General features: G+C 40.7%; 1 protein-coding gene across 2 annotated transcripts in view; it reads right to left on the minus strand.

Moving 5' to 3' along the window:
• The window catches only part of ARHGEF26 (Rho guanine nucleotide exchange factor 26), a 70,954-nt gene that overhangs the window by 17,013 nt on the left and 30,969 nt on the right, over window positions 1–22,972 (minus strand). For both annotated transcript variants that reach the window (XM_081007905.1, XM_081007906.1), the window contains 5 exons: window positions 16,092–16,244; window positions 14,119–14,248; window positions 11,037–11,111; window positions 3,828–3,917; window positions 2,049–2,203 (listed from right to left, as the gene is read on the minus strand). In XM_081007905.1, the coding sequence (XP_080864031.1) occupies window positions 2,049–2,203; window positions 3,828–3,917; window positions 11,037–11,111; window positions 14,119–14,248; window positions 16,092–16,244 (603 nt within the window). The remainder of the gene's footprint in view (window positions 1–2,048; window positions 2,204–3,827; window positions 3,918–11,036; window positions 11,112–14,118; window positions 14,249–16,091; window positions 16,245–22,972) is intronic.

The following is a 22,972-nucleotide window of genomic DNA, read 5'->3' on the forward strand; positions in this document are numbered from 1 at the left end:
TTTTTAGGATGCTACTCTTGTGTTCTGGTTCTTTTAAAATCATTATTGAAGAACACTTATAGCCCACTTAATATTTTTTTTTTAAAAAAGTGGTGTACAAAATTCAATATGCAAGAAAAATATAGAACCATTTTGCTAATATATTGGAGTTCTCTGTTTGTGCATATATATGTGAGTGAGTGACTGTGTGTGTGAGAGAGAAATGAATGAATGAATTAATGAATGCTATATTATTTCTAGCCAAACTCTTTGGACAGCCCCACCCCACGTATCTTGTTTGCACTATCCTTACTTATACATTCATCTTAGCATTCATGTCCAGGTTAACAGTAAATGGGAGCTACTGTAGCTGCCTCTCCAGGTCCCTCAAGGGAGAGAAAGGCAGCTGTGACAGCTGTTCAGTGTTCAATCTCTGGGTCAGGAAGAGTAGGTATCACTACTGCAGCTGTTTTCTCCTGTTGATTAAAACCAAGTAAAGGCTGCATCCAGCAACCCTTTGCTCACGCAGCAGACTTCCATTTCCAGTTGGGTGACCCTCTGGAGCAGATTTAGGGGGTTTGCAGGGAGAGTAGAGGAAAGGAAAGTCCCATTGTGCGAGTGGCTGGATACAATCTCCAAGCTTTGTACTTTCAGGACCAAAGAAAGTTTAGTGTGGCGAGTGAGAGATGATGCCACTCACTTTCCTGACTTGAATCAACTGCTATTCACTCCAGGTAAGTAGCTAACTGCATCTAATTGCTACAGGTCTCTAACCCTGAAGCCCTAGGGTCCCTAGGGTCACTGAGAGGACATCCCAGGGGCAAAAGGAAGCATCAGATTGCTCTCTGTGTCTCTCAAGGCACAGAGAGAGGTCCAGCCTCAAAGACGCTTTCTTCCAGCTGCTGTGAAAACCTCCATTGACCTATTGGCATTGTGGCGCCAATGTCAGTAGAACCAAGAAGGGAGATAATTATGTCAGCCTTGGAACTGGCTTAGTGAAGTTCCCTCCCAATGTTCTCAAAGGATGTGGCATCAAAATAGCTTCCAGCTCCCTCTGCTTTCCCCACTTTAGGATTGCAGCCTAAAAATATGAAATCACAATAAGTCTCAGAGCCATCCCGAATTTACATAACTATAAAAAAATGTGTGTTAAATTAATGACTTTAAAAGAAAACCCACCGTCTTTCCTCTGTGGCTTTACTTAGGAACAGACATATACAGGTTTGCAGCATGGATGTGCATTTTACACCATTCCAAAGACTCAGGTTATATAACTAATACAAATAAAATACCCCATTGAAGTAAGACACAGAAACAACAATGTACCAACCTCCAACGCTAACAACATTTGAAGTGGTACTTCTCAAACATTTTGAAATGGAACCTGCCTGTAAACCAACTCAGCCTTTCAAGACCCCATTTATAAACTAACTACACCTTTAGAGCCCCTATCGTAGGAACAAATCATGACCCACATTTCAAGAAGCACAAGCGTAAAGAACCATCAGAGTATGTCTAATGCTGCATTTTATCTTCTTATAGATGCTTAGTACTAAACCTGAGTAAATCTCATTGCTCGAATGCCTTTCAGCTTGCTTGCTCGATGTTAAGAGTTACATCTAATTCTTTTAATGATGTTATCTGGTATGCAAAGAATTTGCAATCTTCTTCTTTAAAATGTACACACAGTATTAACCCAGTGCTAAAAGTGTTCCTATCGACAAGACAAACCTGGCATGTACTAGCAATCTATGGCTGGATTAATTTTACATCCAATCACCATCACTGGCTGAAGCTTACACCTGTAAGTCCAGTTGAATGTACAGACCGATTAAGTAGATAAAATATTTTAAAGGAGAGCAAGAATCTGAAAAAGATTTACAAAGGAACTTGCATGAGTTGCCATGTGTCTTTCAAGCACTACACATGTACTCTTCTCCTTACTCCCCTGAATGCCCCATACAAAGTGCCCTAAATCCACATCTAAAAGAGGGAGAGCAGGCAGCTATTTATCTGTTGTTATCTATTTGTCCAGTGTAACTGACTCACGTATCCAGTGCAGCTCTTACCTTTTCTTTTTTGTGATAATGAGGACATCATTGAAGAGGAAGAAGTACACTTGTTGCTTAGAAGTCCTTTTAGAGAAAAGGCCAGTGTCTTCCACATACGCTATCAATTCACCTCTTTTCACTAGCCACCGGGAAGAAGAAACCAATGGAAATGGCTACAAAGTAAGGAAATTGCAATTAAGCCCCTAGTAAGATTTTGTGGTATGTTTCCCCACCTCCCCCAGAGAGATGCGTGCACATTTATAATAATCTCTGAGCTCCTTCCAAACCTAGATTTCTGAATACAAAAGGAAAGGAGGAATGCTCTAAAATAATTCCTGAAATAAGCAGTCACTTCAGCTTTTCAAATACCACAATTAGATCAAACAATTTATAAATCATGCAATCTGGTTTACATTAAGAACAAAAGGCACCATCATAATGCAAACCAGCCCTGAGGGCTTTGGAGCGCTTTGTGGCAGGTTGAAAATTGTGAAAAGAAATAAATATCTAATAACATTTTAAAAACAACAACAACCACTCCTAAGTGAGAGTTTTCATTTGTCCATGTTTAGCAAATGACTCAAAGTTTTCTTCTATATGAGCAAAGTATGTTTCTGATTTTGAACAGAAAATGTATGTATCTTTAAAAAAATGTATGTATCTTTAAAAAAATTCCAAAGAGTATGGGCAGTATCCCAACTAAACAGTTATGCTATTGCAGCAACTTTTAGCTGTGCAAAACAGGTTTGCATTAACCATCATTTAAGTGCTGGAGCTGCATGGAGCAAACACGGTTCAAATAGGTTCCCTTTCTCTTCAGCCTCTCTGCTTGAAAGTTGACTAACAAGTCTTACCACTGTTGGCTCACTAAGCTACATCCTGGTTTCTCTGTATATTTAGAATTTTAACCAAGGTTAGGAAACAGTCTGGGCTGCACTACCCACTGAAATGGGTTACGAGTGATATCCAACTAAGTCAATTTCAGATGGTCTACTTATCTGAATATGACCGATATTAGTTATTGCTGTATGTCTGCCCTATGCTCCAAAATTCAAGCTAATTACAATTAAACAGATTTGCCATTGTATCACTGTACAAGCGTTTAGCATTGTGTGTGTGTGTGTGTGTGTGTGTGTGAGAGAGAGAGAGAGAGAGAGAGAGTTGTCTTAAACACACAACATTAAAGTTCTTCAACTAGCAAAAACAAACATGCAGAAAGAGAAAACAATTATTTCCAGGACTCTTTATATTACACTGAATAGGAATTATAGTACAGTCGTACCTTGGAAGTCGAATGGAATCTGTTCCAGAAGTCTGTTTGACTTCCAAAATGTTCAGAAGCCAAAGTACGGCTTCTGATTGGCTGCAGGAAGCTCCTGCAGCCAATAGGAAGCCAAAGAAGTCGCATCAGACATCCGGGCTCCAAAGAATGTTCGCAAACCGCAACAGTCACTTCCGGGTTTGCAGTGTTTGGGATCCAAGGTACGACTGTATATGATTATCTGAGGCAAATGTTCAGGTAAGGGAATGTATGTGTTAAAAAAAACAACCAATCATTTTCCTGCTCGATTTGAGTAACTAGACTTCCATCAGGAGATAAGTCCCTTGTTCTGCATGCTTCAAGCACCACTGCCGATTTCAGGATATCAACTTATTTGCCACCTCCTAGAACATCCTATCAACAGCCTCTAATTCCCCAGATAATAAACTGAGTTTACTCTAGCTGTGACAGCCCATCATTAAAACTAAGCAAAGGTTAAAGTTTGCACAACAGACGTATGAAGGCAAATATCACACCTTGATTTTGAATTCCAGCTGGGAGTTGATAGTGTACATCATTTCTGTCCTTTCCATTGTCCGAGCACCTTCATTGCAGAGGCGAACCAACTGGGAAAGAAGACATTTTATTCAACTGATGTTATTTATATCCATTAAGCTTTCTTGCTTCTCCTTACAGTGCACTATTTTTCAGAGATTCAGAACAGCGGAAAGCGAAAGGGCGGTCAAAGGGATTTGAAAAGCACTTACTTTACAGATAACTTATCACAAATTAGCCTTTCCTGCAAAGAATTTATATTTTATTAAAAAGAACTGCTGTTCACATCAATTTTGAAAACACTTGGCTATAGCCACCCCTACCATTGCACAATTCCTTTTGCCTCTTCAGTCACAAACCACAACTCCTTTATGTTTCCTATGCAAAACTTAGAACCCTGATTATGTGTCACCTTGGTAAACATGTTTTCGAAACATGAATATGGGGTAGTAATTTGTAGGGAACAATCTTTGACCAGAACTGGGTTGTTCTTCTCTAGAAATATGCTTCTTGGGCTGTTTTCAGCCTTCAAACAAGCTTGCTTCCAGTCTCAAAGCACAGCTATGAAAAAGACAGTCTAGGGACATTTGCCAATAATAAATTATGGACAATTTTAACTTCTCCCTCTTTCTGATTTTCCCCTACAAGCACCATGCACCCCCACCCCCCAGCAAGCCACAACATTAGCATTACAAGACAGACTATCTGTCTCAAAACATGAAATTCTATCCTCAGTCCCAGTATAAAGAATAGCAGGTAAACATTTGGACACAAAATGTGGGGCATTTCAAGGAAAGACAGAAACCAGAGTTGGCATCAATGTGCTCCATACACCCTAAGCTTGACTCAAGTATTCATCATTTCATTCTTTGTTCCATGACATTAATTTATTCTTTTATCTACTGCTCAGACACTCTTGCAATGGGAAACATGGACCAAGCCACAGTGCAATGCCACTGTTACTTTAATATATGTGGATAACAAAGGTATATTCTAGTCAATTTTAAGCACCTTGAAGCCCTGCTGACTTAACTTTGGCAGAATAAGACCTCGAGTAAGAAAACATTGTGGGTTAAAGCACTTGTGCTGTTGCATTACATATAAGCCACATTAGCAAATCACAGCCACATACTTTTGTGTGTTTTTCAGAAATCAGTCAGGTTTTAAAAAAAGGTAACAAAGCCAAGTAGTCTGGTTCATACGTAACACAAAATTTTAATGTTAGACTACAAGAATGAGCCTCAGGGTCACACCCCCCCCCCCCTTCTCATCTGCAAGCATGAAAAGGAGACTAGAAGCCTTGATCCTTGGTTCAAATCAGTGTTTCCAGCTGTTTGTGGACTACCCCTCCTGTCATCCCTAGCTAGCAGGATGATGGGATTTGTAGTAAAAAAAAAAAAAACATTTGGAGACCCAAGTTTGGGAAACACTCTTTTAAGCGAACCAGATGTTTTTCATTGCATCTGAAGAGGAATCATTGCTTTTTAAAAAACTAGCTAAGGAAAAATCAGGATCCCACTTTAGGCTCCTGCTTGTTCCTTTGAAGCCCCCACCCACTTACCCACACTACATCTGCAGTCATGTATGATGTCAGGTGTAGGGTGATTGGATGCACCAAACTGACCTCATGAGCCAAATGGGAAGGCCTAGAAGGCAAGGTTTGGCCCACAGGCTACTCCTGATTTAAACTGACCGACCTGTCCTTGTCAGATGAGGCAACAGCCAGCCGTTAGTTTAATAATGGAAGTGGATACTTTCCCCTCTGCTCTCCTCTTCCAGTGCAGCCATGAAGTGACTGGAAGCAGATGAACCAAAGGCTTGCCCATGATTGTCTTCATATCATTATTGTTTAGAACAGGCACCCCCAAACTCGGCCCTCCAGATGTTTTGGGAATACAATTCCCATCATCCCTGACCACTGGTCCTGTTAGCTAGAGATGATGGGAGTTGTAGTCCCAAAACATCTGGAGGGCCGAGTTTGGGGATGCCTGATTTAGAATTACATATGAACCAAGCCAGTGATACCTTTTAAAAATAAAGGTGCCTAATCAAGTTTTGTAATTAATATTGGACATTTAACTAACACTTGCAATACCGCTGGTGTCTCCTGAAGACCTTTTTATGCCAACAAGCCTATGCTGTTGTTTAAATTTCTTGATTAGCGTGACATTTTAATGATTAATTTGTATTGTTTTTATGGTGTTTTATTGTGTGTATTTGCACACCTCCTTGATATTTTACACAAGTTGGCGGTATGCAAATATAGTGGTACCTCGGGTTAAGTACTTAATTCGTTCCGGAGGTCCATACTTAACTTGAAACTGTTCTTAACCTGAAGCACCACTTTAGCTAATGGGGCCTCCTGCTGCCGCCACACCGCCGGAGCACGATTTCTGTTCTCATCCTGAACAAAGTTCTTAACCTGAGGTAATATTTCTGGGTTAGCGGAGTCTGTAACCTGAAGCGTATGTAACCCGAGGTACCACTGTACTTTTATAAATCATGGTGAGGAACAGAAAATGTTTTTTTGGGGGGGGGGATGGAAAGTTTATAAGATTTTTTCTCTCGTTCTTCCCCCCCTAAAGCAATGATCAAAACTCCTGAACCACAATAGTGTAGGCCATCGACTCACACCGTTTCCCACAAAAAGCATCATTAAGAAAGATATTGATGGTGAGCACTATTGCCTTTGCCAATACTCGCTACAACAGCAATAAAGCAAGTGATTTCTATATACGTCCCTATTATGGCTTTACAGACCTACCCTACCCCATTTTCAGGGGAGAAGGAATCCACCTGGAGCTTCTGCGATAGAAAGCAGTTACATTAGCAATTTCTATTTCTAGCGATTTTGTGTGTAGGAGGCATATTAAGCTATTTTCTCCCTAGTAGCCAATGAATTCAGTGCAAGTAATGAGTAATTTGGAGAAGATGAAGATAAAGACTTTTTAAAAAGGCCCTAAGGGTATATTCTGCCTGAGAACTATTTGGCAAACTGTTAGCAAGCCATCAGAAGCATTTTTTATGAGCCAAAGATAAAAGTCAGGCTTATCAGTGATAATTTAGTGACAACCTCACAGGGTGAAGCAGTACTAGGCAAGTAAAATGGAATTTCTTCTCCTCTTTCCTGGTCTGAATTTTATGCACATCACTCTGCTGTCCTCACAGTTAACTCTCACAATATTGCCTGAATAATATTACCTTGCAACATCAGCATGCAAACTTGTCCCTCAATAACTGTATCTGATTTAACCAATTTCCATATTCTCCCCCCACCCCCATAAGATTACTTTTTGCTTTCTAAATCCCACTGTTTTAAAAAGTGGAAATTTGCCTGCATATTAACAACTTAAGTGTAGTCCAGAATGCACATAGCCTTAGGCAAAGTCCAACTTTAAAAATGCATATATCCAAAACATAAAAACCCAGCCCTTCTGATGTGTCTATATTCTGATGTACTTATTTTCTTCTTTTCTTTCTTAATGCTTTACTGATTTTGTTGTTGTAATACACAATTAACTATCCCAAAGTCTTTACCTACTGTGCTTACTTCTTGATCCACAAGCAAAATGGGAAGAGAGAAAACAGGGCAGGATGGGGGAAGCTGTGGGGCATTTGCTCAGGCTATATATGAAGCTCAACATCAAAAAGAAGATCATGGCCACTGGTCCCATCACCTCCTGGCAAATAGAAGGGGAAGAAATGGAGGCAGTGTAACATTTTACTTTCTTGGGCTCCATGATCACTGCAGATAGTGACAGCAGTCACGAAATTAAAAGACGCCTGCTCCTTGGGAGAAAGGCGATGGCAAACCTAGACAGCATCTTAAAAAGCAGAGACATCACCTTACCAACAAAGGTCCGTATAGTTAAAGCCATGGTTTTCCCAGTAGTGATGTATGGAAGTGAGAGCTGGACCATAAAGAAGGCTGATCGCCGAAGAATTGGTGCTTTTGAATTATGGTGCTGGAGGAGACTCTTGAGAGTCCCATGGACTGCAAGAAGATCAAACGTATCCATTCTTAAGGAAATCAGCCCTGAGTGCTCATTGGAAGGACAGATCGTGAAGCTGAGGCTCCAATACTTTGGCCACCTCATAACAAGAGAAGACTCCCTGGAAAAGACACTGATGCTGGGAAAGATGGAGGGCACAAGGAGAAGGGGACGACAGAGCACGAGATGGTTGGACAGTGTTGTCGAAGCTACAAACATGAGTCTGACCAAACTGCGGGAGGCAGTGGAAGACAGGAGTGCCTGGCGTGTTCTGGTCCACGGGATCACGAAGAGTCGGACACGACTAAACGACTAAACAACAACAATATATGATTGAGGAAATAAGTAGAGGAAATAAGGGGATGAAAGGTGAAGAACTAGACTGGGGAATGCATGACAACACTGGTGATCATTGCAAGGCTGCTTGTGAAGGAAGCTCCTCTTTACTAATGCAGCTGTTGGAATCCACCATATTTTGGGTGCCCATAAGAAGGTAATATAGCTAAGGCTCTATAAATTCACCCATATACTTCCTAGTAGTGAGTACCCTGGTATATTCAGCAAAACACAGCTTGCGGGAGAGAAACCACACCTCCTTTCAGCGGTGTAGCAACCCACACTGGCACCTGGGGTGGATCCAAGTTGTTGAGCTTAAAACAGTCACAAAATGGTGGCAGACCAAGGCAGTTTGGCAAAAATCAGCTGGCAATTACTGACATCATATTCTGTTGATATTAAACCCATCATTGGAAATTGATAAATTCTTCACCAGCCTTCTCCTTGTGGCAAGCTTTCATCCCACTAAGTACAGACGTTTGCTCCAGAGGTACTGTGACTCAGCCTCCCCAGTGTAGGCAAAATTTGCTGAGCCAGGGGCTCTAACAATGGGAAGTGTTTTTCCTTTATTCCTTACCACTGTCACATGCCTCTAAAAATTTCCACCCATCTTCTGTAACTTCTTCTCCCATTCTTTCATACTCAACTTGTGCCCTATCCCTCCCTCCAAGCAGTGAACATTTCTCTCCCCCTCATTGTTTACATATCCTACTCACTAAAAAAGCCTCTCACTCTTTTCCTCTTCCTTTTCGTTCTGCATTTATTTAAAATCATACTAATTACAATTAGTAATATTAGCCTTTAATATCAGTTTCTATTTTTACTTCAACACCTCTTCTGGCTCTTTTCATTCAGAGGAAGGAGAATTTCCTTCTTGCCTCCTCCCGGCTGAATTTTTCTCTCTGCTACATTTATTCAGCATTCAAGGAGCTTCTGGTGCTGGCACTGGTCCAATCGAAAGGCTGTGACACAGCCAGGAGACTAGTAAAGGCAAATGACAAGACACACGACATGCAGTGGCACTGAGGTCTGCATGAAAGTGGCTCAAGATCCACCAATGGTGGAAATTAGCCAGGTACCAAAATATGTGGAACGGTGGCTTTTGCTGAATGAGTTTTGGATATGAGCCTTGAGTGTTGTTCTTTCTCCAGAAAAACTGGGACAGACAAGAGTCTCAATTATCCCGGGTGAAGCAGTTCAGAACATCAAAGATTCAGGCCACTGACATTACAACAATGGCATACTGATTTAGTTAAGCATTTCAGCCATAAATTAACCTATATTAAAAATTATTTACACCAAGAGCCATGTTGTTCTCCATTTCCAGCTTTGTAATGGACTAAAATACCAGGGAAGATTCTGGAGCAGATCATTAAGCAAACAGTCTGTGAGCACCTAGAAAGGAATGCTGTGATCACCAATAGTCAGCATGGATTTCTGAAAAATAAGTCGTGTCAGACTAACCTGATCTCGTTTTTTGACAGAATTACAAGCCTGGTAGATGAAGGGAACGCAGTGGATGTAGCCTACCTTGATTTCAGCAAGGCATTTGACAAGGTGCCCCATGATATTCTTGTAAAGAAGCTGGTAAAATGCGGTCTTGACTATGCTACCACTCAGTGGATTTGTAACTGGCTGACTGACCGAACCCAAAGGGTGCTCATCAATGGTTCCTCTTCATCCTGGAGACGAGTGACTAGTGGGGTGCTACAGGGTTCTGTCTTGGGCCCAGTCTTATTCAACATCTTTATCAACGACTTGGATGATGGACTCAAGGGCATCCTGATCAAATTTGCAGATGACACCAAACTGGGAGGGGTGGCTAACACCCCAGAGGACAGGATCACACTGCAAAACGACCTTGACAGATTAGAGAACTGGGCCAAAACAAACAAGATGAATTTTAACAGGGAGAAATGTAAAGTATTGCACTTGGGCAAAAAAAATGAGAGGCACAAATACAAGATGGGGGACACCTGGCTTGAGAGCAGTACATGTGAAAAGGATCTAGGAGTCTTGGTTGACCACAAACTTGACATGAGCCAACAGTGTGACGCGGCAGCTAAAAAAGCCAATGCAATTCTGGGCTGCATCAATAGGAGTACAGCATCTAGATCAAGGGAAGTAATAGTGCCACTGTATTCTGCTCTGGTCAGACCTCACCTGGAGCACCACAGTTCAAGAAGGACACTGACAAACTGGAACGTGTCCAGAGGAGGGCAACCAAAATGGTCAAAGGCCTGGAAACGATGCCTTATGAGGAACGGCTAAGGGAGCTGGGCATGTTTAGCCTGGAGAAGAGGAGGTTAAGGGGTGATATGATAGCCATGTTCAAATATATAAAAGGATGTCACATAGAGGAGGGAGAAAGGTTGTTTTCTGCTGCTCCAGAGAAGCGGACACGGAGCAATGGATCCAAACTACAAGAAAGAAGATTCCACCTAAACATTAGGAAGAACTTCCTGACAGTAAGAGCTGTTCGACAGTGGAATTTGCTGCCAAGGAGTGTGGTGGAGTCTCCTTCTTTGGAGGTCTTTAAGCAGAGGCTTGACAACCATATGTCCGGAGTGCTCTGATGGTGTTTCCTGCTTGGCAGGGGGTTGGACTCGATGGCCCTTGTGGTCTCTTCCAACTCTATGATTCTATGATTCTATGGTTCTAAAAAAAACAAACCATTAATAGAAATGTCTCATGCAATTCTGATGGAAATGTAGCTGCATGGAATGTACGTAGGTGTTGTGGTCCACGGAGCTCAGCAAGTCTTACTTCAAGTAAGTGTGCATGATTGGGCTTCAGCCAAAACATCAAAAAGTTATACGGAAAGTTTGGACAATGGATACAGAACAGAGGCTCTAAACCTACCTTGCTTACTTCTTTTAAAGCTCGTTTGCAAGCTTCGTATTTTGGTGACTCTTTGGGCGTTTTCTGGCAAATAGTCTGAAACAAGGAGTAAGCCTATTTAGAGGGGTGTAAATTAAGGTTCACAGTGATACGGCATTTCATATTGCATTTGCACAAAGCTGAAAAGTTCAATATTGCAGGGCATGTGTGGGGAATTTCTCGCCCTCCAGATGATGCTGAAGTGCAACTCCCATCACTCCTAGCCATTGGCCATGCCTTCTACTGCTGATGGGAGTTGAAGTGCAGCAACACAATGAGGGCCAAAGATCTCCCAAGATCTGTTATCAAGAATCAAAATGTACCACCACCCAGAGCACCAATGGGAACATGGCAAGGTATGTTGTTATTTCTTTCCAGGAGTTACCATTAATTTGAAACTCAGTCTCAATACTTGATAAGAGGGAAGGATTACCTTCTGATTGACTAAGGGAAGTGGTTGGACCCCTGGGTGACAAGGGAGTCAAAGGTGGTACTAAAGGAGAATTGCAGAAAAAGCTGAATGAACTCTTCACAATGAAATATACAGTGCATATCCCAGTGCCTGAACTAACTTCTGCAGGAAGGGAGTCTGAGGCACCTAGTGGTGACAACAGATTAAGCTCTAGGCCTAACGGAGAAAAGAAAAGCTGGCAAATCACTGGGTCCAGATGGTACCCATCCAGAAATCCTCAAATACTTCCAATGCCTCTGCATACCTGTTGGGAATTGCAGGTGGGGCAGGGTGCTCTTGTGCTCATATCCTGCTTTCAGACTTCTCACAAGTGTATGATTGGCCACTGTGAGAACAGGATGCTTAACTAGATGTGCCATTGGCCTGATCCAGCAAACTCTTATGTTCTTACCTCTAACCGGGAAGAAGTCCCCCAAACCCCATTTTCAGTTATACTTAACACACTTCCCTCCCTTCCTTTCTACTTCCAAGATGGAAATGCCTGCTTCCCATCCTATGCCAACTCTAACAAGAAACTGATTCCAAGTATTTCATTAGCGAAGCACCAATATATTTGCAATTCAGAACTTCTGAGATAGCAAATGTAATTCAAAAATTTCTCTTTCTGAGGAACACCATAAAAGTAAAAGGAGTCTGATCGTTACATCAACATTTTGTAGACTTGCTTTCATTAGCAAGCTATGAAAACAAAGCAGAACCAAAGCAAACATCCTGCACTTATATGTTTCTAATGACGAGGGGGACGTAGTATGTTTTTTTGTGAGAGAAGCCAAAACGCTATATTAAACAGTTCCCTTGCAGTATGTTGCTTTTACAGGCGGAATGCAGTTCGGAGAATAATGATTCCTGAATTTCTGGCACACAGACCTGAGCAAAATTAATTACAACGAAAAGGTCTTCATGAAGAACAGACCTAGTGCTGATTGGTATAGAGAGTTATGGAGGCAGGAGATCCACCTCCTGCTGAGCCACTCAGACCTTTGCAGTTTAGATTTTGCCTCTATCGTTAAGCAGGAACAGTAGTAAAGTTTTTGAAGTAAACAGGGTATTAACTTTGTGAAACACTTGATCCTTTTAAAAGTTTAATGTATTGCCATCACAATTATGCCAAAGCTGAAATTATTGCATAGGCTGCTAAATAGCTTCTGAGCTACGTTCAAGGTGCTGGTACACGTGTGCAAATCCATATACAGCTCTGATGTCAGAATCAAGCCTTCATTGTAGCAGCACCTACCTGAACTCCCTCCTACTATGTCAGACAAGTGTCTTATTCTGGTACCTGTTGGAGATGTTCCTCTTCTTCTAAACAAATACAAATTTCAGCCCTTTCTGTTTGCTATGTGCAATCAATTTTAAATACTCTGAAGTGTCTGGATGAGGATTTATTTTGGGAAACACCTCTCAACGAAACATTTTTTTCGCATCAAGTGTTAAGGCTGAAACCCCGATGCGCAGCAATTTATTTAAAAAAGGGAATGTTAGCAATTAAGATGACTAAGAACTATATTTTAGATTTCTTAAATTTGACTGCCTTTTACATAAGTTCTCAACAGAGTGCTTTCACAGAAGTAAATTAGTGCTTTCTCCTAATTACATCCTAGCTGATGGAGCATTACTTTAGACATATGACAACTGGTTTAAAATTGACTATTTTTTACTTGAAACTGCTATGAAAACTTATTTCATATAATTTCCCCTCTTAAACTGAGAATTGTTTTGCGACGTTCAGCTATAAAAGCCATTGCTTCAGTATTTTACAAGTAAATACAGTGGTACCTCTGGTTACGAACTTAATTAGTTCTGGAGGTCTGTTCTTAATCTGAAACTGTTCTTAACCTGAGGTACCACTTTAGCTAATGGGGCCTCCTGCTGCTGCCGTTGCGCCGCCACCACACAATTTCTGTTCTCATCCTGAGGTAATGTTCTTAACCCGAGGTACTACTTCCAGGTTAGTGGAGTCTGTAACCCAAGGTGTTTGTAACCCGAGGTGTCTGAAACCCGAGGTACCACTGTAATGACATTCCCATAATAATAATAATAATAATAAAACAGTCCCAGCATAAAAAGAATTTTGCTGGATGAGGCCAAAGGTCTATCTAGGCCGCCATCTTGTTTCCCACAGTGGACAACCAGATGCCTATAGGCATGGTGCATCTGAGCATGGAGTTATGACCATCATGACAAGTAACTATTGATAGTCATCCTTCATCAAAGAAACATCAAATACAGGGACAGAAGTAAGGCCCATTACTGGCAAGAGTGCAGGAAAAACAATGTGCAATCCAACACACAGTTAATATACCTAAATCCCAGAGAGGTTGATGGGACCTAGGCTGCCCAGCAGAAAGTCTCCCTCAGACCAGCGATCGCATGCCTGAGCAGACATGAGGTGTTAACAATGTCCAAATCAGGGCACCCGGTGCAATGGACACTCATGCCAAAAATGAACAGGAAAACCTAGACTTTTTCTTAACAACAAGGCAATCAAGTGTAACGAAAAGCTGAGCTAAAATGGTGGGGGCAGCAGCCAAAGCATGGTTTCTAAAACCAACTTTAAATATAGATATACAGTTTGAAATATGCCGCTCTTACATCCATCAGCAGCGGAAGTCGCGTGACCCTCTGCATTGGGAGAATGAGGAAAGAAATCATAGGTAAGTTTCTGCATTCTTCTTGGGACTCAATCCGCGACAATACTTCCTTGAATGCTGGATTCGTAGCCCTAACCAAAAACAACAATAATTTTAAAGAGAGAATTAATTTAGAAGTTACTTATGAATCCTATGAATTTTTTGTTTGGTTGTTTGTCAGGTACTTTCCCAGAAACTGTGCTGATGCTTTTCTGTGCCTAAGATTCCCCAACCTCGTGTGGACAATGCTGAGCTAGGTGGACCAATGGTCTGACTCAGTATAAGGAAGCTTCCTATGTTTCTACACATGGAAATACATCATGAAACAGTAGGCACTGCTTCTCCTGTGTCACTGATAGGAACTAAGGAACACAGAAAGATCCCTTACACTGAGTCCATCAAGCTCTATACTGTCTACAATGACTGGCAGATGCTTTGGTATTTCAAACAGAGGTCTCTTCCCGGCCCGATCTTTAGACGTTGGAAACGGTACCTGGGACCTCCTGCCTGCAAAGCACATTGCTCTGCCAATGGACTCTGGTCCTTCATTCACCAAATTCCTCAACTACTTTCCTCTCTTGTTTGTTACAGGACAAATTCACAAGAGGCTGCGGGGAAAGGTGAACAAGAGGATGGACTGGTGAAGAAATGGGGTTTGAGGATCAGCAGCTGGAAACTCCTTCAATGCCTTGTACCATTTTGCATCTATAGAAACCATTTACAGGCAAGGAACATGCAATTCTATGGCCACATTTCTGCTCAATAAGCTGACACATGAATGAGTTTTTAGCCTACGTGCACAGACCCTTCATTCTTCCCTTTGCCTAAACCAGTAAACAAACCAGGAACTCCTTCCTTCCATTAGCTATGGTGTCCCATTCCACCCAAACTGGAAAAGTGTTGTTAGCAGCTTCAGAACAAGGCAGGGATATTCAACCGTGGTTTCAAGCTGGCTAAATATCCCAACTTTTGTTCTGAAGCTATTAACTAGAAACTTCTTCCAGTTTAGTAAAATATAGTTCACTGAAGAACTTTGGAGTTTGCTTGCCATTTTCGGACAAAGGGCTTGTTCGTGCTTTGGCATATTAAGCCAAAATATTATCATATGAACTCTCCTGTGAGTGTGTGTGTAATCAATCTCTCAAATCTCCAGTAATAGCATTAAATGCAGGATTTGAGCAAAATCAAGATCTCTGCAGCTAGTACAACCCACCTCCCTCCATGAGTTCTGCTGAATGAAGCAGAACATATTAAGGAACTATGAATTATGAATAATTAATTGCCTAATTCAGACCTTGTCCTTTTAAGTTGCAAACATTTGAATTAAAAGGGCTATTTCATTTATCAGGGAAAGGGAACTTCAGGCCCAGGTGGAAACTTGGTCCTCCAGAACTCTCTACAGTGGTATCTTAGTTCTTGAACTTAATCCATTCCAGGAGTCCGTTCGACTCCTGAAACTGCTCAAAAACCAAGGAGCAGCTTCCAATTGGCTGAAGGAGCTTCCTGCACTCAAGCGGAAGCCACGTTGGACGTTCAGCTTCTGAAAAACGTTCGCAAACCAGAACACTTACTTCTGGGTTTGTGGCATTTGGGAGCCGATTTGTTCAGCAACTAAGCCATTTGGGAACCAAGGTTTGACTGTATATGGTCCCTGGGACTCTCCCGAGGCTATACTCTTTACTTGCCCTACCTTTCGGCCTCCTTGAGTGTTTTTGCCTGTCTGGATATATGCTGCTGAACTCTTATAATGCTTCTTTGCTAGTCTTGGAATTACCCAATAGTGGAAACGTAAAATTTACATTTGTTGCTTTGCCTTTGGCTCTACTCACCACACCCATGTGGCCCCACTGGAAGATTTTACAGAAGGAAATGGGCTCATCAGGATAAAAAACAGATTGCATACCCATGATATAAATAGCAACTTCAGTTACTTACAGTAGTTTCTGGAGTGTTCGCTGCTGGTAGACTTCATTTGTGCAATATTTCACATAAGGGTCAAAGGTTGATGCAGTATGCTTTTCCACAATATCACTGATATCATCTATGAAGATATTATTCTGATGCCTTGCTTCAAGCTCTCTAAAGAACCTAAAATGGAACAGAGCAAATTTACAAAACATAATTTATCAGTATATTATCTGAAAGGCTAAGAGGTCTTTAAGTGACTTCATAACCAAATAATTATATGCTGCAGTACAGAGATAACTAGAACAGCCTACAGAATCTCATGCCAGAGCCATGACCTGTCTCTTTCTCTGAAAATCATACATATGCTTTTATTGCCAGTAGAAATTGGTGTTCGTGTGTGTGTGAGAGAGTGAGTGAGAGAGAGAGAATGGAAGATAAATGAATAACCTACCACAATACAGATGACAAACCAACATATTTCATTGACTACATTACAAGGAACTGAACCAAAAGGAATGTAGGACTATGAATTCGTTTTGAATAAAGGAAAGCTTAAACTGAATGGAGCCCATTCCTTGCTTATTTGTACCATTTGGGATGGGCATGGGAGATTAGCTGCCTTGAGTGGCAACAGGAACAAGTAGCTACTCCTGGCAGCTGCCACCCACCCCCTCCCCATGCTCCAGATGCTGTATTGTTTTCCTGCACTGTTCTCCCCCACCAAAAAAAAGGTAGTTACCATTTCCCCCAAAAATGTACAAAAATGACACAATGTATAGCAAAGATAGCTTATGTAGCGAAGTTGAATTTGAATTACAAAACTAATGAAATTGTAATGAATTTATATCAAAGTTGTAATGAATATGAATGGCATACTGAAACAGATTGGATTTTTTTGCACACCTCTAGTTCAAGCAATATACCCATTGTACTGCTGCTATGTAAAAATGAAAATATAGAAGGTGTAAAGTATTCATGAATCGTATAAACTGAACTGCTAATGCATTCAAGATTTTTATGATAAACAGATCCAAATGGAGATGAAATCATGTTTTCTATAAAATGTTGCATACTTTCTATGCTATTTTATTCACAGTGAAAATATAAGGTCCTCAAATAATATAAACACCATGCAGAAATTTGAATGTAACTTCACAGCACTTATCTAGAGAACATGATGTGTCTACTTCCTATGTTTCTGCTACTGTAAAAAAGAACCATGAAATTTGTTCTCTGTAGCCAAGTGGACTTTTTATACATTTATTCCTATTATTTCCTTGAAGACTGCTGTTACTGCAAGCCAAGGTTTGGTTTGTGGCTTCACTGGATTCTAATCTTTGAAATATCTGGTTATGTGTTATTTCTTATATTACTTATTGCATGTTGCTATTTGTAGGTTTTTTAAGTAATTGAATTTATATCAATATATAATTCCTGGGCAGCTATTTATATGTTACTTAAATGGTGGGAGAGCAAGCCACAATTTTTGGTGCGCCAAGCCAAATATTAAGTACAAGGAGCTGAACAGTGACCTGTTTTTGCTGCCCATGACTGCAATAATGATGATGATGATGATGATCCACAAGCACCAAATCCACAAGTTGTGTTTAGTGAATTACTGTTGTTTTTGGAAGGAAAGGCCACAGCTCAATGGTAGAACATCTGATTTACATGCAGAAGGTCCCAGGTTCAAACCCTAGCATTTCCCGGTAGAGCTGGAAGAAACTCCAATCTGAAACCCTGGAGAGCCACTGCCAATCAATTTAGACAACACTGAACTAGATAGTCCCATTATATTACTCGGTATAAGGCAGCTTCCTGTATTTAGGATAACCTTTAAAAGAAACCCAGGTGTTATGGGTTCCAGAAGAGTACTGCTGTTTTCAGTTCTACAGTGACTTACTAATTTCCCAATGGTAGTAGGATGGCAGCTTCAGTAGCAAAGGATCAAAGCTGCCGTATGAATGAGAGAAGTTGTTGATGAAGAATTTTTCGTTTCCCAGCTTTTGCCCACAGACTTGCACCCTAACCACACAGACTCCACTTGCCACCCCAGACAGCAGGCTATTCCAGTACCACAGATCTATGAGTGGGAGACCTGTTTGTGTATGTAGATTGCATTTGGTAGATCTAAGCCAGCCATGACCAAACTTGACCCTCCAGCTGTTTTGGGACTACAATTCCCACCATCCCTGACCACTGCTCCTGTTAGCTAGGGATGATGGCAGTTGTAGTCCCAAAACAGGTGGAGGGCCAAATTTGACCATGCCTGACTTAAGCAAACAACCGAAAGTTTTAAACTATCACTTTGGCATAAGCTCTATTGGCAAAAATTTGCTTACACTGGAGAAGAATTTGGTTTCATTATTTGACATTTTATGGTCTGAAGACATGTTTGACATTAAAACAATTGTGAATTAAAGCACAACTATCCTGGCTATAAAATTTATGTAATGTCTTCAGAGAGCAGCAGTTTGTAGGAAGTTGAGATTAAGTCAGGAAAGCACAGGATAAATAATCTTTTCTCTTAAAATAATTTGGTGCATCTAAACATTGGTTAATAGTTCAACAATGTACATAAACCTTTTATCTTTAAAGCTGAAATAAAGCTTCATATATTTCCTCACAGGAAAGATCAGCAATTTGGTTGGGGATAAGATATCATAATAACGCTTATGGGTCCATTTAAAATTGGGTCTAAAGCCCTTTTAACAATGCAAAGGGATTCCTTTAAGTGCTTTCCTCTTATCACTAAGAAGGTTATGAGATTAATTTAAGTTTAAACTAAACAAGTTCATGACAGCATATTCTTTTCCCATCTATCTCCTCATTAAAATAAATATCTGCTCTGCAATAATCTAATCTAACTCATTCTGCTTATTCCCATGATGCTCCATTGACCCAACTAAAATGTATACACGGCTCTTTTGCTCTCACTAGTCAAAGAAAAGTTGAGTTTTAATCAATCTTTCTTGCCCAATGAGAAAGTGAGGCCTCTCTGAAAATGTTTTCTCCTTTAATTAGCCAGCTCTTGCTAAAGGGCTTTAATGTGGAGTCAATATGTTGCTCTGCAAGTTCTTTTCAATTAACACCAATGCAGAGGCCTCAGTGTTTTATTGGGTCCAATGGAACTTAAAGCAGAAATGCAACTGTGTCTGAAGCACATGGTTCTGATCCAGCATTTCCTTGTATAAATAAGATCTTGGATGCATGCACAAAACTCCACATCCACAAACTTATCTCTGCGATATCAAAAACGGTTTGGAGCAACTTCTCCCACTGCAGTAAAGAGGGCTGTGGCAGCCACTAGACCATGGTATGCTGTTTCTGAACAAGAGATGGATTTCAACAACTAATATCATAGTCATTCTACAGCATATGCACTGGGTGAGCCAGCAAAGCTGTTATGGGTCTTGTATCCAGCCCTCCCTCTGAAACACTGGAGTCTGCAGGTGCTAATGTATCCCATTTTGTTTAACCCACCTGGGAAACCCCTGCAGCACTCTCGTTGCGTATTGTTCACGTCTCCAGTGTCAACTTCCAAATAATGATGCAGAAAAGGAGGAAGAAAATGTGCATCTTTATAATCACCCGGGTAAAGTTGATCTGTCATTTTTGGCATCTGATACGATAAGCATTCCAGACATTTCTGGACACCAGTTCCTATCAGCCCGAGGCAGCAATCATATCAGTCAAATGATTGCTGGCCATTGGTCATGCAAGCTGGGGCTGATGGGAACTGGTGTCCAGAAAGATCTGAAGGGCTACAGTATCAGAGTTACATCTGTAGGTCCATAGGTTTCCCATTCCCATGATACTGTGTGGCTCCATCTTTAAAAGGTACTTTAAAAGGTACTGTAGAAGCTGCTTATGGGAGTTCAGTTCCTAACAGGAAGTTTAGGGCCAACAAAAATAAAAACAAGTGTATTCAAAGGGGTACATTCATGTGTATAATGCTCCGCAAGAACCAGGTGTCTACTATTTATGGTTGCCTGTCACCAGTTATCTGTCATGTGCTAGGGACATGTCCAAAGCACATGGTGAACTAAGTGATGGGCTTCAGAATGGAAACTTTGGTTCAAAAGAAACTGAAAACAGGTTGGCATTTGTTGTAACTTCATACACTTTATAACAACTGATTAAAACTGTCAACCCTTCTTCCAAGACCTCTGGTGAACTTTAGTTCTGTTTATAAATTCTCTTTTTCCTTGCTTTCATGTGGGCCTCTTATGTTGCAACACTCCACAATACAGTCCACACAGAAAAAAGCAGCCTTCTCATTATACAGTAACGATGTGCAACGCTTAAGTTCTACAAAACGACCACAAATGGCTTCCTTTTTACAAATCCAATTGAAAGACCCAAATTTAATACAGCCTGTATACACAGAAACTTATTTCTGCACCCAAATCTCCACTGCAGGGTCAAAGTGAAAGTGCACAAGGTGTGTGTTTTTTTAATGAACATTAAATTCCATTCAATTCCAGCTGATAAGAGATTCTTCTTATGCACCAAAAAATAATCAATGCAAGAAGACCTGGCAAAGTTACACCGAAGGCTGCACTCTTTCAAATATATTTAACATGACCAGCTGATGACATATTTCACAATACTTATCTAAACCTAACAGGAATGGAATATTTATCTACTTTCATGCCATACCACTTATACAATTCATTTGCAACTCAGTGGTGTTATGCTCAATTTAGAAAACTAAAAGTGGCTCAAGAAAGTGTTATTTAAAAACACACACCTAACCATAAAAAGGTACTAGGTACAGCAGCTACTAAATTCTCTGCCTTTGATAAATCAAGGATTCAAATTCCTAGGACTCATCTGTACATATTACACAGTAAACGGGATAAAAGCAAGAGCTTTTTCTGAACTTTGTTCCCAGTAACAGAGCAATGGAGGCGGAGCTGGTTTCCATAACAACCTTTTTCACCATGTGACAAAAGCTTTTCTTTTACGACACATGATCGTATTGCAATCCTAATCCCTACTGAAAGCACTTTGATAAAACATAATAACCTTTGTCAGAACACCTTTGTACGCTCTGAAACGTTTCCAAAGGAAGCACAAAATTACAAGCCAGAAACATTAGTAAACAACTGAAACAATTGTTTTTACTATTTCTCCTCTTAACACATGGCACATGGTGTGTGTGCCCGTTTGTGTTAACAATGTGAAATAATTATATAACTAAAACATCCGTGCAAAAGGTGCACAGTCATTATCTAAATAACTAATAACTCTTTGATTATTTCAGATAATTTTGCAAATAGTTCAGCAACTTGTCACTGAGACTGAACGGTCAGCTAGATTAGCATGGTTAGCTTACCAACCACATGTAACATTCACTACTCTTGGATAATTAAACTACCAACACTAGACTTTAGCTATTTAAATGGAGCTGACAATCTTATTAAGTAGAATTAAGACACTGCAAAAATATAAACAGAGAAAGCCACGGAGATCTGAGGAGGGAGAGTTCATGATGGATGAACTGCTTTTCCATCTCTAGTTTTTTTCTTAATTCCCCTTCTATTTACCACAATGAGGGCAAATTGATGATGCCACTCCAGAGCTGGCAAAGTTTTCCGGCTGGTTTGTCAGGGAAAACCAAGGTTTTCCAGAAGCCACCTGCTCCATTCAACCCCCGAGCAATCAAGAAGCAGTGAATCTCCTTCTCCGACTGCCTCCCTGTCTGACAACAACAGAAAAGTTCAGCAGCCTCCACAGTTGCCCTCTTCGGGAAACCTGGGATTGCTCCCTAAAAGATATATGAAAAAGATTTGTAACAGTGCTTACTGTCAACAATAGTAAGTATGGGAAGCACATGAAAAGGCTAGAGAGACTGAAAAGGAGTGCTGAGGAGAAAGCAGGCATTTGAAAGAAGCAATAGTAATTATCAGTTTAGAGGCAACTCCAGTCCTTGCAGGGTGAAGAAGGATCGCTGCAAGCTCAGGAAACTACGGAGCGGTGATTTGATCACCACATTAACATGCAGAGTTTAACATGCCAATCATGCCTGTGGAAGTAAACATAGTTGACATACCTTAAGCTACACCATTGAAGCTTTTTATTTTTAAGGCAGAGACTGGGAACCTGTTTTCCTCCAGATGTTGCACTACAACCCTGGCTAGTGGCCAAGTTAGCTAGGACTGATTTTCTAGAGTCCAGCAATATTTGGAGGGCCACAGGTTCCAAATACCCAGTTTAAACTGTACGCTTAGAAAGGAGCGCACCACTTTAATTCAGATTAAATTTAATTTGTCACCTTCTTATCCACCACTGGGCATTGCTTTCTTTACAAGATACCAAAAAATATTTAGTGGAGGTCAGTGAGTAAGTGTGTCAAGTTTAACGCTTCAAACCCCAAGCAAACATCCAACCCACTACACATAGCTAAATATTAATCTCTCACCAAGTTGATTTAAGCAAGATAGATTTTGGGCCCTGCACAAGCAAAACCTCAACACGTGGATAACTTCTGCAAAAGAAAATATACAAGACAGAACTGTTTTGGACACTTCATTTTTTACATCGCAGGTGTAATTTAACTGAAGTTAAAACTGGAACTGAGCCAAAGAGGGGAAGCTCGCCGCTTTTGTTTTGCTGGGAGATTGTGAAAGAGAATAAAGGGCTTGCCTAAACAGGAACAGCTAAATTCACTCTGAATTGACTGAAACTACCTGGAAGCAGACAAAAAATAATAATTTAAAAATATTTAAAGTACTTTCACTGTGTTAAAAAAAAGGGGGGGGAGAATTACATATGCTAGAGCAATGAGGGACAGGGCAGAGCAATAGCAAGGTCAGAGCTAATTGGTTCCACCAATGTGCTTGAACTGCTCTGACCTCAAAATAGCCACTATGCCTTGCCCTCTGACCATTCTGGTACACAGC

This window comes from Podarcis pityusensis (assembly GCF_964106645.2).
Source record: "Podarcis pityusensis genome assembly, chromosome: 5".
Classification (NCBI taxonomy): Eukaryota; Metazoa; Chordata; class Lepidosauria; order Squamata; family Lacertidae; genus Podarcis; species Podarcis pityusensis.